General features: G+C 50.9%; 1 protein-coding gene and 1 long non-coding RNA gene across 4 annotated transcripts in view; both read left to right on the top strand.

The window, feature by feature from the left end:
- Positions 1-588: 588 nt before the first annotated feature.
- LOC134733631 (uncharacterized) lies at positions 589-3,350 on the top strand. 2 transcript variants are annotated; one of them, XR_010117286.1, is made up of 3 exons: positions 589-810; positions 2,778-3,030; positions 3,198-3,350. It is a non-coding gene; the product is annotated as an uncharacterized lncRNA (long non-coding RNA). The 2 variants fall into 2 exon arrangements; XR_010117287.1 differs by lacking the exon at positions 589-810 and adding an exon at positions 2,037-2,060.
- Positions 3,351-6,642: 3,292 nt separating this feature from the next.
- Positions 6,643-16,713, top strand: part of LBH (LBH regulator of WNT signaling pathway) — a 28,081-nt gene continuing 18,010 nt past the window's right edge. The window contains exons 1-2 of one of the 2 annotated variants that reach the window (XM_055252981.2): positions 6,643-6,882; positions 9,526-9,628. In XM_055252981.2, the coding sequence (XP_055108956.1) occupies positions 6,857-6,882; positions 9,526-9,628 (129 nt within the window). In that variant the 5' untranslated portion in view covers positions 6,643-6,856. Of the gene's footprint in view, positions 6,883-7,235; positions 7,328-9,525; positions 9,629-16,713 lie in introns of those variants that run through there. The other variant, XM_063622752.1, reaches the window with a different exon arrangement.

Raw genomic sequence — 16,713 nt, 5'->3', positions numbered from 1 at the left:
TTGTGATTCTTTGAGGGGATCACTAGTGCAGTTTAGGGAATTTGTTTTACAGCTGCAGTGACCTTGCAGGCATACTACCATCACACAGACTGTGGTTATCTGGGATGGTTACAGGGAGTTATGGAGACAGGAGAAAACTAAACGTCTCCTAAACCGATTCCTTGGAAATGCCAGCACCTGTCTGGCACGCAGTGGGTGCTAATGCCTGTTAGAATTGTTGTTGAGAGGGCAGGAGGGTGTAACATGGACCCAGCTATCTGATCCTGAGGCTGGGCACCATGTGGGTGTGAAGTACACCAGGGGCTCCAGCCAGCAAATGCTAGCTCGGGTTACAGTTAGGGAGCTGGCAGAGTGTTCAGGAGGAGCTGCTGTGTGGTGCATAACACACAGCTCGCTCCTCCAAGGAAGAGCAACAACACAGCTGCCCCTGGAGGAAGCTAGCAGACATCCTGTGTACTTGAAAAGAAAACTGAAAGTGATTTTCTTCACAAGAAACTGTTGCGTTTCCCTCTTTTTTCATAAATCCTCCTCCCTCCCCTGCCGCCCCAGGTATGATGGAGTTTCTCTGGTCCAGAGTTGTGGGTAAAATAGCAGGAGGCGTGGACAGAGTGGTATGAAGGGAGTTTGTGCTGGGCTGTGGTCTGTGCTGTTTGTCTAATTCAGGGAAGGTATCAGGCTACCCCAAGGAGGACTCTGCTATACGATCTGCATCCTGGTGATAGTAACCTCTCTTTTCTGGCTGTTGAAGCGCATTCCTGTGCGGATGTGGAAAGACAGAAAGCAAGATACAGCCAGGGCTAGGACAGGAATGTGAGTATTTCCTTAATTGGACATGAGAGCCTTGAACTGATTCCAGTTGGAGTGTTTTCTTTTAGGGCCTGGACCCTAAAGATTTCGTACAGTTTTCTTTGTCAGAAAAATCCCTTTGGTTCAAAGGCCCCTTGATAGAAATAAAGAAAAAGCCAGGGCTGAAGTTCTTTGATATGTGGGAAGGCAAGAGTTTATGAGCTGCCAGATCTCAGGCTTCTTTTGGGGGCAATGAGAGGATTCTGGACTGAAAGATGAAGGCGCCTCCTGTGCTGCCACACGGGAAGAGGGGCCACTGGCTTTAGGGTGGGCTGCAGAGCCCCGATGGTATGGTAAGGACATAAAGCACTTTTCTCTTGACCCTTTATAGAAGTAACTTATCTCAGCCTTACTAGACCCTGACGCCTAAAAGAGAGACTTCCATTGCCTGCTTTTATTGCTTTCCATGTCTGAGACCCAGAGAGGTCAACCCACTTGCCTGAGGACTTACAGCGAAGTGAGTCAAAGGCTGGAGGATTTTGTCTGGTGGGTTCGGGTTGCTTTGTGTTGTTGACTGCTAATTCACTGATGACCAAGATAGGAGGTTCACACTCTCGGGCCTCATTCATTCTCTGCATGGCCAGTACCCAGCTGGGCACTTCCTGGGAGGCACCAAAGACAGAAGAACTCATGGCGGTGAGAGAAGATGCTTGGACTCTGTGACCGCAAGAGCGGCCACCAGGCAAAGCGCCACTACTTGCCTCTAACGTCTGCTCCCTCAAAGCTAGACATGTCAGTTAAGGGACTCCAGGAGGAAAATAGGGCAGTTTGTGATGGCAATGAGTAAAAAAACTGAAGCAGATGAAATCAGCTCGGCTAAACCCCCTCTTTTTCTCAAATACCTTAAAAACAAGCCCTACGTCTGCTCAGTGCTATCCAATTTACCAAGTGTTTTCATAACATTATCTCATTTCATTCTCACTTCAACCCACACACATTCTTGCCTTTTAGATTTCTTATGTACGCAAATGAGTTTCACCAAAAAATTGGCTAGAAACTTCCCTTCTCCTACTCACTTTTTTTTTTTTTAACCCCAAGCCTTTGAGTGATATCTTTAAGAAGCTCCCAGATTCCCAGGGTGAGAAAGCTGTTTATCCTGCCAGCCCTGCCATCCTGGATGGATCCCAGTGGTCCTGGTCTTTGCTATTGGAACTAGCGGTTTTGTATTCGGTTCACAATGTAGCTGTGAAAACAAACAAAACCACAGAGGCATGGTAAGTGTGGTATGGCGAGGAAATCATCAGCTCTGGAAACAGCAAGCCTCAGAGTCACATTTTGGGTTTTTTTTTTTTTTTTTAAGATGGAATCTCACTCTGTCCCCCAGGATGGAATATAGTGGCATGATCTCGGCTCACTGCAACCTCCTGGGTTCAAGCGATTCTCCTGCCTCTCAGCCTCCCAAGTAGTTGGGGTTACAGGCGCCCACCACAACACCCGGCTAATTTCTGTATTTTTAGTAGAGGTGGCGTTTTACCATGTTGGCCAGGCTGGTCTTGAACTCCTGACCTCAAGTGATCTGCCCACCTAGGCCTCCCAAACTGCTGGGATTATAGGCATGAGCCACCACACCCTGCCCAGAGTCACATTTTGGTTCAGCCATTTGAGAGCCATGTGGCCATGGCCAAGGTAGTTAACTTCTCAGAGCTTCTGTTTCTTCGTCTATGATGTGGGGGCAATACTGCCTCTGTCTAAGATTGTTGTCAGGCATAAGTGTAGTAAGAAATACCAGGGTACCTCAGCAAGTGTTGCCCCTTCCCTTCTCCTATTTTCCTCCCCAAGGTCAAATAGCTATTTTGTAAAGTCCCTTATTAGTAACCAAAATACCAGCTTCGCCATCATTAGGCAAAATAAATGCAATACTGTCTTTTTGCAAGCCAGAGGGAGATAAGAAGCGGGAATGTGTTGCTTAATGATCTTTTTCTTTGAGACAGGGTCTTGCTCTGTTGCCCAGGCTGGAGTGCAGTGATGTGATCATGGCTCACTACAACCTCCGCCTCCCGGGGCTCAAGCGATCCTCCCACCTCAGCCTCCTGAGAAGCTGGGACTACAAGTGTGCACTGCCATGCCCGGCTAATTTTCTAGTTTTTGTAGAGACAGTGTTTCACCATGTTGCCCAGGCTGGTCTCCAACTCCTGAGCTCAAGCAATCCTTCTGCCTCAGCCCCCTGAAGTGCTGGGATTACAGGTATGAGCCACCACACCTGGCTGCTAAATGAATTTATATGGAGACTTTTTTTTTTAGCTAGCTGAATGAACTCGCTACCTGTCCTGCATACACAGCATCCTTGCAGCTGAGATAACCCTAATAAGATGTTAAGTTCATTACCTTTTTTTTTTTAATTTGTATTTTAGGTAGGCAAGAGAAGGTGCTGGCAAAATGGATGTATGTAATGTCAGAAAGCAAGGCAATTCTGATTACACCTGGATTTCTACTGAAGCAGAATTGCAGTTCAACTCTTTAGTCTCCAAAGACAAAGACGGGAGAAGGGAGGGAGTGCAGAGGGCTCTGACTGGGTAATTAGTTCACCGATCTGCATCTAGTAGATGTTCAATAAATGTTGGTGATGCACTGTGGTGGTTTACAGAGTCCAGACATTGTGTTTGACCTTTGCTGCTGACTTCTTGGCAAACGCAGTACAAGAAGCAGTGTTAAAGTGGAAAGAACATCTGACCAGTGGTCTGAAGACCTGCATTAGTTTCCATCTATACCACTTAAGAGCCTGGCGACCTTGGACATGCCATTTAATCTCTTAGGTGTCTTCTCACCTGTAAAACGAGGAGACTGGGACAAGGTGATTTGGAAGGGCTCATTCAGCTCTAAGGTTCTGGGGCTCTAAGTAACTTCATTCGCTTGTGTTTCTGTTTCTTCATTTATTCAAAGGCAGTAGGGACAGAAACCTGTCTCATAGGGTATTGGGAAGAAATGGTCGGTGTGCATGTGGAAATACTCAGTATCTTTAGAGATATGAAGGAAAGGCAGTCAGCCAGAGCTATGTTAACAGAAGGGGAAGCTGAGTATGCCTACAACCTCTGAGTTCCAGACCCAGCTCAACCACTTTCTGACTGTGTGATCTTTGGCAAGCCTCCTAATTTATTTCAGCCTCAGTTTACTTATCTGTGAGCTGAGGATCATGAGTTGTGCTATGTTAACCTTATCACATTCTTTTGAAAGCCAAGATAATGAAATGCTTCAAAAACAAACAAACAAACAAACAAATAAACCTGCAAGGCATCATATAGACTAGCATAACTGAGAAACGGCATGCTAGTTATGGTTGCATCAAAGCTTAGCACCATGCCTCCCATATTTTATTTTATTTTTTATTTTATTTTTTGAGACAGAGTCTCACTTTTGTCGCCCAGGCTGGAGTGCACAATTTCAACTTACTGCAACCTCTGCCTCCCAAGTTCAAGTGATTCTCCTGCCTCCGACTCCCAAGTAGCTGGGATTATAGGCACCCGCCACCACGCCCAGCTAATTTTTGTATTTTTAGTAGAGACGGGGTTTTGCCATGTTGGCCAGATTGGTCTCTAACTCCTGACCTCAGGTGATCCACCTGCCTCGGCCTCCCAAAGTGCTGGGATTACCAGGCATGAGCCACCGCGTCCGGCTACCTCCCATATTTTCAAGTGAATGGATGTGTCACTGTGATTCCAGAGGAGAAACAGAAAATGCAGACTGGGGATCACAACCCCAGGCTTATTTCTACTTTAACTTACTGACAGAGATGAACTTTAGCTAAAATGGGCATTAATAAGTTTCCCAAAGAGTAGGCCTCAGGTAATTCCCTCAATGCACTCCAGTGTAGAGGATTTTTCCAGAGGCCAGATAACAGTTGGTAGAGGCCTTACTCCCCACCCTCTTCTCCAAAATGAGGCCATTTTGACAGATATTTGGGAAAATGGGGGGGGGGGGGAATAGCTTTCTGAGTTTTGAAAGCTTCACATGGCAATAATCACAAACACATAAAGTGTGTCTGTTATGTGTAAAAGTGGCATGACAGTCTTTGATCCCAGCCTCACCAGAGATTGCTACTGGGAAGAAATGGCAGAAGGCTTCATCCTGCCCACCCGGGGTCTAGCCCAGACATTTTCCTCTGAGTGCCTGGAAGTCTCAGCCTGGAAACTAGCTCTCCAAGCATTGGCGTCTCCTGTGGCTGCCTAGATGACAATGTGTCATACCTGGCTAGTGACACTGAGAAGCTTCCCCACCCTCTGTGCAGGACATCAACAATAACCCCACCCCGGCAGCATCTCCCGTTTAGCCCCTCCATCAGGCATTACCCCCAGAGGAGGAGAATGCGTTTAGCTTGGGAGGTGGGGGAATTTCTCTGGGTGGAGCGGGCAGCCAGTGGCTTGTCATGAAGCTGTGTTTTCATAGGAAGCACACTATTTTAACTCAGATTGTACATATAAGCATAAAAGTGATTGAAAATAGCCCAGTTGTTTTTAAATAAATTATTCTCATCAATTCTTATAATTTTTGTTTGGGCTGGTTTTGCGGGGGCTGATGAAAATTATGAGGGTCTTCTCTCACGGCTTCCTTCAGGGTCCTATCTCTGTCGAACCTTCACCATTAATTCTGTCATCCTTTTGCCTGAGATAAGCTATGCGTTTCCACTTTCAAGCACATATATACGGAATCAGTACACTCACTGCCTTTCTTTTAAAGAGCTGATTAACTTCAAAGCCAATTTAATTTTGCTTAGTTTTTGATCTCCCCGCGCCCCCTTTCCTCAGCCCCTATACACAGGTAGGTCAGGGTTATAAAGCCATTTTACAGGCGTAATTGAAGCGGAGGCCACAGAGGGGCAGCGCTGGGTCCCGAGTGAGACTCCCATCATGTGGCTCTGGGGGGCTGCGCAGCTTTGACTGCCTGGACAGACGCCCGGAGCTGCAATTCCTGGGCAGTGTGGTAGGCGTTCGGCTAAAGCTCTTTGTTTCCGCTGTCATGAGCGACTCCTCGGAGAAGACGTGGGAGGCAGGGATGGGGGGCGCCGTGCACACCGCCCGCCCACACCCCCTGCCCCCGCTGCCGACCGTGCGTATGTGTGTGTGTGTGTGTGTGTCTCCAATGGAAAAATCCTACCCAGGACGACACCACATCCTTGCTCCCACAGATAAAACCTTCCACGGAACTCAGGGCTGCAGACCAGCCCTTCGCAAGCCAACGCGCCCCGTGGGCTCTTGGTCCCCCGGCTCCGCGTCTCTCCCACCTTCCCACCGCTTCTTCTTTAACCATGTTCTTGTTTCCCCTCGCTGATCGCAAGGCTGCGGGCGAGGATTCCAGAGAGAGGCCTAGTCTGGGGAACAAACGCTTCAGAGGGGTCCCGAGGTGCGGGCTGGGTACAGCCAGTGGGTGGGAAGGAGGGCGCTGACGCCGGGGGGCTGGGGTGGAGGAGTGGCGGGCGCCCTACCCCGGCGCAGAGCAGCCGCCGAGCGGTCACGTCTGGAGCGGCCCCTGCGCCCTCCTTGCGCCCACCTCCGCCGCGCTGGAGTTCGGGGTGTGCGCGGAGAGGGCTGTGAGCGGGAAGCGGCGCGGGCGCGGAGTCCGAGCGGGTGCGAGTGAGCGCGTGTGCGCGTGGGAGAGCGGCGGGAGGGGGCCGGGCTCACAGCCGCAGCGAACCACGGCCCCGGGAGCAGAGCCGAGCGCGCCCCCGAGCCGCCGCCCGCCGGAGCTGCGAGCGCTGAAGCCATTCATGATTTTGGTGACGTTATTCCAGGAGTGGGCAAGGAAGGGCGGGGCCTCTCGGGGCCAAGCCCCGCCCCCGCCCCTATAAATACGGCTTCCCGGGCTCTTTGTGGGGCCGAGAGCTCAGTGGAGAGCGGAGAGTTGTGTCCGCCTTGCCGACGTCGCTGGCCGTGGGGCTGTCCTGGGAAGGCGGACGGCGAGCGCCCGGTGCCCGCACTCGGCCGCCTGCCGTGCCTGACTGCGCCCGTGTCATCCTCACTCGGGACGCAGGGACCGTTTTTAAATCATAGGGGCGTGTGTCAGCCTGCCCTAGGACTTCATGTCTATATATTTCCCCATTCACTGGTGAGTACCCTGCGCCTGCGGCGGGCGTCCGTCTCGCGGCGGTGGCTGCGGGCCCGGGCGCCTGCTTCGTGCCGGCTCCGGGTGCGAGGGCAGCCGGCGGCGCGGACGCTCAGCGCTAACCCGCCGCCCGAGCCCGTGCAGGAGTCAACATCAAGGTTGCAAAGGTGGGGGTGGGGGGAGGGGGGTGCTGAGAACATCCAGACAAAGGACGTGAACTCGGAGCCCTCACCTAAGTGACGGCCGGAGGGTTTGTATTGGTTGGCGGGGGAGCCAAGGGTCACGTGTGAATCCCCCCCCCAATGAAACCCCTCTATGCGGAGAGCTGCAGGAGGCGCGCGCCTCACTTGGCGCAGGGGGGCTTCTGCTCTTCCCGGGCCCCTCCTCTTTTTCTTTCTGTTTGCATGCAAGTCTGAACGTCGAGGCCGGCTGCAGCGGGGCTGAACTGGTGCGGCCGCAGGGTTTGCAGAGCTCCGGGGGGTGGGGGACGGGAAACGCTCTCCCCACACGTAACCCCACTAAAGCCACAAGCAGCAGGGCACACGCTGCAGCCTCTCAACCCCTGCCCTCTCCATCGCCCCTAAAAACCGACGCACATTGGTGGGGGCCGGGACTGGGAGGAGCCGCCTTCGCGGTGCTGAAGGGGAAGGAGCCCCGGCTGGGCGCGGGGCGTCGGAGGTTTGCCCGGGACTGGGAATCGGAGCCGGGAGGGATGCAGAGAGAGGCAGGCCCCTGACTGCTGGGACTTCCTTGCCGGCGGTTTCTTCCTTCCTGCGCTGGGTTAGAGGAGAAGCGGCCGGGGGCGAGCGCTGGCAGCCCCGGAGCGCGCTCTCAGGTGCGGACGTGGGGAGCTCGGCCCCGAGTCTCCGGCAGGCGCTGAGCGAAGGCAAAACCGACGCAAGCCTCGGCGGAGTCCGGCCTGGCCCAGGAAGCGGAAAGTTCATGCTTCTCGTTCAACTTTTCGGGTCGGCGCCACAGCCCCGAGCGAGGAAGAGCCGCCCCTACGTCAGACTCTTCGCCCTGCGCGCGCTCTTCTGCCTCCTTTCTTTGGAGGTCGCCAGCAGCCTTTCCAGGACCTGGGAGGAAACTGACTTTGCAGGGCCTAGCTCCCGAACCTAAACTTGCCCCAAAGCCCCGCATCTTCTCTTAGTCTCCCTGCCCCCATCCATCCCAGCCTGGCAGTGTTTAGAGAGGGGACTGAACTTCCCTCTGTCAACAGTTCAAGTTCCCCCACCCCGAGGCTTGTGTACCCTTCTTGTGGGTGCCCTTCCCTTGCCTCTCCCGTGGTGTGTGAGCAGCTAGGTGCCTTATTATAGGTGAAGCTTTGAAGGCTGTTGGAGGCTTTGTGCCTTTGGCTGCTCAAAATTTGCCAAGGTGGGTGTTTGGGCCCATTAGGAGTTTTATGAGAAATTAAGGCTTAAGATTATTTCATCGATTAGCACTTTGTAGCTTGCAATGCTTTTGTGCAGACATTAGCCCTTAACCTAACTGTGAGGTATGCACTATTAGCATCAGAGTAACAGACAAACAGGACACTTGTGGCTCAGAGAAGTTACAGGACTTGTTTAAGATCACACAGCTCTTGAGGGGCAGAGCCTAGAACCTACTGCTTCTGTTTCTAAATCCAGTGTCATTTCTTATCTATGTAGTAACCATACAATTGAAGAGGAATCTGGTACCCCTGTTTCCTTAGATATCGTCCCTCAAAAGCCTTCCCCACATTTTTGTTTTAAACCATGTGCACAGGCCCGATGGTGGAAAGCACTGGGTGCTGTGTAGCAGGTACCTGGATTTGGTGCTTATGTTCAGCATTATGTGCACGGGATCCTGTATGTGCCCAGAGCTTGTGCAAGGATAACGGAATATTAGTATCCTGCTTAGAGAGTACAAGGCACTTTCACATGTCAGCCATTGGTGGGCCAGCTTGGCCCCTCTGGAAATTTCCTTTGCAATCAGAGTCGGGTATCCTTAAGGCTTTTAATCCAGGGGATGTTTTTCAAGCTGTGAGCATGCAGCTGCTGTGTCTGGGGCTAGAGAAAGGGGTTGGATGGCAGATGTGAAACTTGCAGAAAAGCTGACCCCTTGGGGCTTTAAGTGGAACATTTTGCCAAAAGGAGCACCAGAGACACAGAAATTTAGGAAAGCTGTATGATTGGACTTTGTTTCCCTCCAGTTGACCTGTTATTGTTATTATGTAATAATAATATATAGAGTTCCCCTTTGGAAAGTTCATGTGAGGATTGTTTTTATTCTTAGTTGGAGAGGTGAAGGGAGATGTGGTTGAATTGGTTTTAATATAGACAGATGGACTCAGCTACCTACTGTTTTGGTTTCTCTGGTTCTGTCATTTAAAGAAACATTCAGGGTCCCTCTGTGCCAGTGGGGAGTAGAGTACAGGAGAGGAGGGAAGAGGTTTGCCGGAGAGGTCTGCAGACAATGGGCTTTGTCTGTTGCGACTGAGCCCTGGGGCTGTGGGCTTGCAAGGCGCTTCCTCAGGGTGTGAGCTTGTTTTGCTGCAAGTTCTGTTTTGAACACCTCTCGTCCTGTCTCCAGACAGTCCCCTGATCCCACAGCAGTGAATGCATGAAGAGTTAGGAATGTGAAAGCCCGTGTGTTTGTTGACTTTTGGTCTGGGTTTCTTGGCAGCCCCGACTATCTGAGATCGGCCGAGATGACTGAGGTGATGATGAACACCCAGCCCATGGAGGAGATCGGCCTCAGCCCCCGCAAGGATGGCCTTTCCTACCAGGTGAGTAAGTCCTGGCTCCCCTCTGACTCTCTAGAGCCTAGTGGTTTTTGCTGGGGGTGAGGACAGACTTGGTTTTGCATCCCAGTGCCACTTGTAAGAGCTGTCGGACTGTGGCAGAGTCCCCTAATGCCAGTAAGCCTCAGTTTCTTCATCTGTAAAATGGGGCAACAATCGTCCTTATCTCCTAAGATTGCAGTAAAGATACACCACGACAGCGGATGTGTAGAAAGCATTCCTAGTGTCTGTGACAGATAAGGGCTCAGCAAGCATTAGCCATTGTGATGAATTACTGGCTCTGTGAATTTTCCCATTCACCACAGCAAAGGAGGAAGTGATTTGTATAGTCGACTGAGACCAGAACTTTCCTTCCCAGCCATGCCTGGGGTAGTAGAAGCATTGCTGTCGGGGGCTTCTGCAGAAGGGTGGTCTGGTTGGGATAGCCATGTCCAATGCTGCTTTCTTCCTTGGGTTGATGATTGACCTTTTGATTCAGAGTTAACATTTAAACCACTTAGAGAAGAAGAGATTTTCCCCAAAGGGAGGCTAGCTCAGGGATGCTATTGCTGGGCTCTTGCTTGGAGATCATCCTGTCTGGTGGATGCAAAATGCACAAGGATCACAGAAAGGGACCGGAGTGAGCCCTCTGGACTCTCACCCCAGCCCTCTCTCTGGCTTGCCCTGCTGCCTCTCTACTGCCCCTGGGTGGCGGGGGGTGGGAGCAATGGAGCACCTGCAGTTCCCTCTGGGCTGCGAGCTGGTTTGGGGTTTTGAAGGAGAGTTCCTATGTTGTTTAACTGGGGGGAGGGAGGAGTCTGTTCTTAAGGAAGAGCTTGGGGCTAGGGAAGTTGTGTAGGATGGCCAGCCCAGGGAAGTCAAAAGGGAGTGTGATGAGTCCATGGGTCCGTGCTACAGACATGAAGGTATGCCCACTGCGTGCCAAGCACTCTACAGACGCTGCCTTGCTCACACCTTACCACAGCTCCCAGGTGGAGATCCTCACCCTGTTCACAGATGAGGAAATGGCTCAGCCTGAGTCAGTGACTTGGGTCTGTCTAACCCCAGAGCCTTGTTCTCCTGATGTATTGTGTGTCCACACCATGGCTTGGTTCCCCTAGGGTCTAGGTTGACTCTGGCTGGTCATTCCTTAGAACTGTTCCAGCGACATTTATTTTGTAAATAAAAAAAAAACAAATAGAAAGCCAGGGAGCCAGGGTGGGTGCCATGGAGGGAAAGTAATCAGATAGAACCAAGCTGAAAGCTCAGGCAGGGTCACTTAACTTCAGACACGCTTGGGAGGCTAAGGAGGCCCCTTTGTGTTGTCTATATTGGCAGACCTGTCTTGAAATAAGTAGCCATTAGCCTGAAGGGGGTGTGTGGAGCAAGGGGGAACTCTCTTTCCTATGTTTGACTTTTCTACCCTCCTCCCCCAGAGTGGGTCTGAGGAAGACAATTGAGGGCCCCCCAACCTGGTGGGAGGGGTAGAAGTTTCCTGGCCCACCAGCCAGGGGGTTTGGGGTAGCAGTTTCCAAGCCCCTGAGTCAGAATGAATCTCTTTGTGGTTACAGGTGAGGTTCTCTTTCGGTTCTGGGTTTTAGATTTCCATCACAGAACCTTTCCAAATGCAGTCATCTCTTCGTCTTGTGTGTGCTTTTCATATTTTCCTTTTAAACACATCCCAGGGTAAAGGGCCAGGCCCTATAGGGCAGTTTTCTCAATGCTTCGAGTCCTTCAGGCCATTCTGCTGGACCTAAGACTCAGGGCAGGTGGTGAGGGAGGAAGGAGCTGGGGGAGGAAGGCCAAACTGGGGCTGCAAGGGCAGGAGGAAAATAAAATCACCTCTGGGTGCCTGACACATCTCGGCACTGCCTGAACAAAGGATCCGCACATCTTCCCTTGCGGTGCTGGACTGACGGCCCAGTTCTCAGAGCCCCCTCCCAGGAAATCTGTTTCTGCTACCTTGGTGGGGACCACTCCCCAGTTCCAAAATATATTACTTGGAACTTCAGAGCACTCCGGTCACAATTTTTCCCAGCTGTTCTGATTTCAGAAAGGTCTCTTAGTTGCCTGGTGAAGAGGAAAGGGAGATTGTAGTATTTAACCAAGCAACATTTAGGGGCACTTTCCCTGTGCAACCTGCTGTGCTGGCCTCTGTGCCCAGGGTCCAGGGCCCTTGTAAGAACCCAGCATCTACATAAACATCTGGAACACAGGTGGTGCAGTCAGTCCAGGTGGGGGACATACAGAAGCTACAGTGAGTCCAGGCATCGACAGCAACAATGAAATCCAACCGACAGAATCGGAGGGAGGGCAGACTGGGGCTAGGCTCTGAAAGAAAATTAGGACTTTGAGAGGGCAGCTCCATCTCTGAGGTAATGTTCTTGCACCTTCAGATACCCCTGGGCTTGCCCCTGTTTATGCCAGGGGCAGGGCTGTGCAGTGAGCTGGTCTGACAATTGCAGTGTGACAGATATTCTCCGGGCCCACTCAAAGCTAGTGCCATCCAATTAGACACATTCCCACCAGAGCTCTGGGGATTGGCAGGGACTGGCACTTGGCTGGAGCCCCTTCCCTTTGCATGCTTGGGCTCGGCTCAGGCCTGGGGGCAGGGGATCTCCGAGCTCTGTTCTTGGCATTCCTCCTAAGGATAATAATAGTACGTGGCTTTTACTGAGACCTGCTTTTCTAAGGAACTGAGAGTGGGAAGGAGACATCAATCCAGACTTGGCAGATGAAAGAGGATCTCAGGCTTGTGATTTGACCTTGAAACAAAGTCATCAAATAAATGGCATATTGGACTTTGTCAGTCACTTCACCGCCTTGCAGATCTACCGAGAATGAAGCTTTCCTGATTTCTCTGTACCAGATGTGACCTTTGTTTTAACGCCTGCGGCATTTTGTACTTACCAATGATGCCGCTCTGCTTCAAGGATACGGGTCCTGTTCTACCTTCTGTTTGCCCAGGTCCTTGAAGGCAAGGGAGGACTTATCTTCATCTTTGTACCCTGCCCCCACCTAAGGTGCCTAAGTGCTATAAGTGGGCAGTGGTTGTTTCCATGAAGTTGAGTCTCATTCTAAAGCTGGTCACCTTCTCTTCTGCCTTAGCTTCTGGAAAGGGCCTGCTCAGGCTCATGCCTACCAAGGTTTCCCTTTTAATCCCCTGAAAGATTCAAGGAAGCCCTAGCTACTGTCCTGGGGCAGTTAGGGCTGTGTTGTGAGCCAGTGCCTTGTTTTGTAGTAACATTCATTTGGAAAGGCAGTTCAGTAAGGGAAATCCACGTGTGCACATTCACTTAACATGAATTGTGACACCCTGTGGGGTGGGTGAGTAAATGGTTACTAGAAAGTCTGAGCACATTTTGGGCAGGCAGGCTGTGGGTGGCGGCCAGCTCGCCAGCTGAGTGGGAGGGCCTCCAGCAGGATGTTGATGTCCCTGATGGCAGCAGCTCCCTCCCCACCTCCATCCAGCCTGTGGAACAGGAATTTCTGCTGCCCAGTGCCTTCTTCCTTAACCTAATTCAAGGAAGCAAGTCAGCGGCTGCTTCTTTGGCTCCAGGGACTCTAAAAATATGGTGTTAGGGAATGCCTCTGCGACTGGGCCTCCTTCGATGCTGTGTCCGAGTTGGCCTCGAGTTGGCCTGGGCGCTGTCTGGGGAAGGGTCTTGGGAGTTTGCTTGTGGGCACCGACACTGCCTCCACCCAAGGGCACTGGGACCCTGGCCTTGCTACTCTAACTTCCTCAGCACAGCAGCCGAGGCTTCTACAGTTTCATCACCCCAGCTAAGGTCTAGATACAAATGTGGCTTCTTGGTTTTCATTTAAAACTTCCTTCTAAAGCACCTGGACCAAGGTCTGAACACATTGTCCTTCCTCAGGCTCTTTAAATTTCTCTAATCAGCACACGTCCCTTCCTGGCTGTCCTTTGTATTCTTTCTGCTTGTATTCTTGGTCACGTCCCCACCATTTGACATCCATCTGTCAGTCAGGCAAGCATCAGGCTCCCCTCCTCAGGGAAGTGAGGGAGGATGCTCTGGGAGGGAGGAAGCAAGGAGGAGCGATTTCTTCACACACCACAGTGCTCGTGTGCGCCACACATTCCCTTTGATAAACAGAGCTGAGAGCTTCCTGCATCTTCCCCTTCATTCCCCAGGTGGGAGGGAGTGATGTCCTAGTGCTTTCTGTGGTAGGGAAGAGCAGGCTAGGGGGCTGACTTCTCTTGCCTCAGCCTTAGTATTTGCCTCATGCAGTTGGAGAGCCTCAGCTATGGCCCTGCATTGAGGGGTGGTCTGAAGGACCATTGGGGGTGGACGACCAGCCTTTCCCGGCACAAGATCTCTTGCCCCTGTATCTCTCAGGTCCAGAAATAGCCACCTTCTTTCTCTCACTCCTCCCCACTCTTTTTTTTTTTTTTTTTTTTGAGATGGAGTCTCGCTGTGTTGCCCAGGCTGGAGTGCAGTGGCGCGATCTCTGCTCACTGCAACCTCCACTTCCCGGATTCAAGCGATTCTCCTGCCTCAGCCTCCCAAGTAGCTGGGACTACAGGAGTGTGCCACCACGCCCAGCTAATTTTTTGTATTTTTAGTAGAGACGGGGTCTCTCCATGTTGGCCCTTCCCACTCTGTCAGAAGCAGCAACTCATCTCTCAAAGAACAGGCTCAGTTTGTTTCATCACCGAAGTTAGGCGGTAGCTCGGAAACACCTTCTCTTTGCTCACATCTCTGCTGAGCCTCTCTTGATGGAGACCTCCTGAGCCTGGCTTTACTCTGCCAGTTCCACCTGGGTGGAATGCGTGTGTGGAAACAGGTGACGGGTTAAGCCCTTAGGAAGGTCTCTGGTTCGTGACCTCTGTCCCCCACCAGCTCACGAGGCCATTCTGGGCATAACACATCCACTCTATCTGCCTCCTCCTCATTACCCCTGTCTCATTGGTTACTCCCAGCTGTAGTACCCCACATGTCCTCAAGAGTTTGGGAGGTGCTGCTGAGCAGCTGCACGCAAGTCCCATGGTCACCAGGAAACATCTTTCACAATGTCAGACTTAAAAGGCCTCAGTAGTCCCTGGAGAAACATAGAACTAAAATTCCAAAACATTTGGCAGGAGGCATCCAGCCGCGGACACATGTTCTGGAATTGCAACAACTTTCTTTTCTCCTATCCCTACTCCCCCCGACCCGCCTCTCTCGTTGACAAAAATCATAGGAATGGGATGTAGAACAGGCAGTTAGGGCCACGGGTCTCAAAAGCACAAATAATGTGTTTCTCTGAGTGGCACTGGGCCCGTGTCTGCACATTCTGCCTCTATGTGAGTCATTGTTCACCTTGTTCAGAGCAAATCTACTTTGTATGAGGATCAAGCACCTTCCCTCCTACACTACCCTGCAGAGGGCTGGAATTATTCCCATGGGGATTTCCTCCTGGGCCCCATAAGCCCCCTCGTCACAACAGTGAGTCTGTAGCCTGGTCAGGGAGAGAACAAGCTTTATTCACTTTCCCAGCCCATACATCGCATACTAGGGCCATACATCCCGGCCTCCTCTCAAGGGGCCCGTGTTGGGCCTGACGCCTCTCTCTCCAAGAGGTTATGTGTTCATCTCTCTGCTGAGCCAGGGGCTGTGTCTTAGACTGCTCTTTGTTTCTAAGACGCTGGGCACAGTGTCCTACAAATAGTTGCTTAATGAGTCTGGATTGATGGATTGGTCCTTCCTCTCTCCCCGTCCTGCACTGAGAATCCTTTTATCTTGGCAGTCTCATGAAGCCAATTTTTATAGGATCAGCATTTTCTGTAAGTAGGCCCGATCTCCCACGTTGGATAGAAAGGATGGTACTGTTAGGGAAAGGGATGAGTTTGGGTGGCGAATGTTGTGACTGTAGCCAAGAGCTATTCCTGGGTGTCTAGTGAATGTCCTGAAATGATCTTGCAGGCCTGAGTCCTGAAGTAATCCTCAGAGGATATGAAGACAGGCCCTCATTCACACAGGGCTTAGACTTGCTGGGGCTTCTTTCCTTCCCAGTCTAGTAGCTTCTGTGCTGCCTCTGCCTGCCTCTCACCTCCCCACCTGCCCTTCCCTTGTCCTCAAGCACAGCTCAGGAAGGCGTCGTTATCAGCACATCAAATCCTCTGCTTCCTTCCTGGGCTGAGGGAGGGCCCCTTATTACACAGATCCGTCTTGAAAAACAATTTCAATTTGCCCAAAGTTTCTCCAAACTGTAGTCAAGCTAGCATTTGAACCTCAAGGAAACTTGGGGAGCCCCCTCAAGCCCCGTCTCTGGTGGACTTAATTGCCTCGCACCGGCAGTAGCTTATTTTAGGTAAACTGTGTAGAAGAGACCCCAAGCGTTTAGCTGAAACTCATCCACTCCTTGCCTCTCAGCCAGGAATTTTATTTGAACCAATGGGAAGGAAAGTTCTGGATTTCTCACATAAAATGGAATTGGTCTAAGCAAAGAGGGCACTCATAAATTTTAGTACAGATACAGTTGGTGTCTAAGCCTGACTTTCTCCTAACTTGATTTGGTGGTTCCCAAACAGAATTTAAAATATACTTTGAACTCATCTTCCACCTTTTCTTAGGAGAGCTTAAAGCACTTGTTCAAACTGGATTTAAGAGGTATACTTGGCTTTCCCAAATTCCTAAACATTTTCACTAGATGTAGCCCTGCATACAAGCCCTGATTTAGTAGTTGGCCTTAAGGTCAGCCACTTATCCCCATGGACATAGGCAGTGGTGCCAGCACACATCCACTAACACACATTCACACACACAACTGTAAGGGCAGATGGGGGTTAATAAGTGGTTGTTTTAGATTAGTGTTTTAATTACAGGACATTTTTCCTTCCCTTTCCCTCTTTGTTGGCAATTTCATATTTTTATTGATAAAATATGTATTTTATTATTTTTATGCTTTTCCGATTTTAAAAGAAACATATGCGCATTATGGAATTTTTATTTTTGTTTTCTTTCTTTCTTTTTTTTTTTTTTTTTGAGATGGTATTTTGCTTTTGTTGCCCAGGCTGAAGTGCAATGGTGCGATCTCAGCTCTCTGCAACCTCTGCCTCCCAGGTTCAAGGGATTCTCCTACCTCAGCCT

The sequence above is a fragment of the Symphalangus syndactylus genome, chromosome 18, assembly GCF_028878055.3.
Source record: "Symphalangus syndactylus isolate Jambi chromosome 18, NHGRI_mSymSyn1-v2.1_pri, whole genome shotgun sequence".
Classification (NCBI taxonomy): domain Eukaryota; kingdom Metazoa; phylum Chordata; class Mammalia; order Primates; family Hylobatidae; genus Symphalangus; species Symphalangus syndactylus.
The sequence above is the reverse complement of the archived record's forward strand: the minus strand, read 5'-3'. Positions and strand labels throughout refer to the sequence as shown.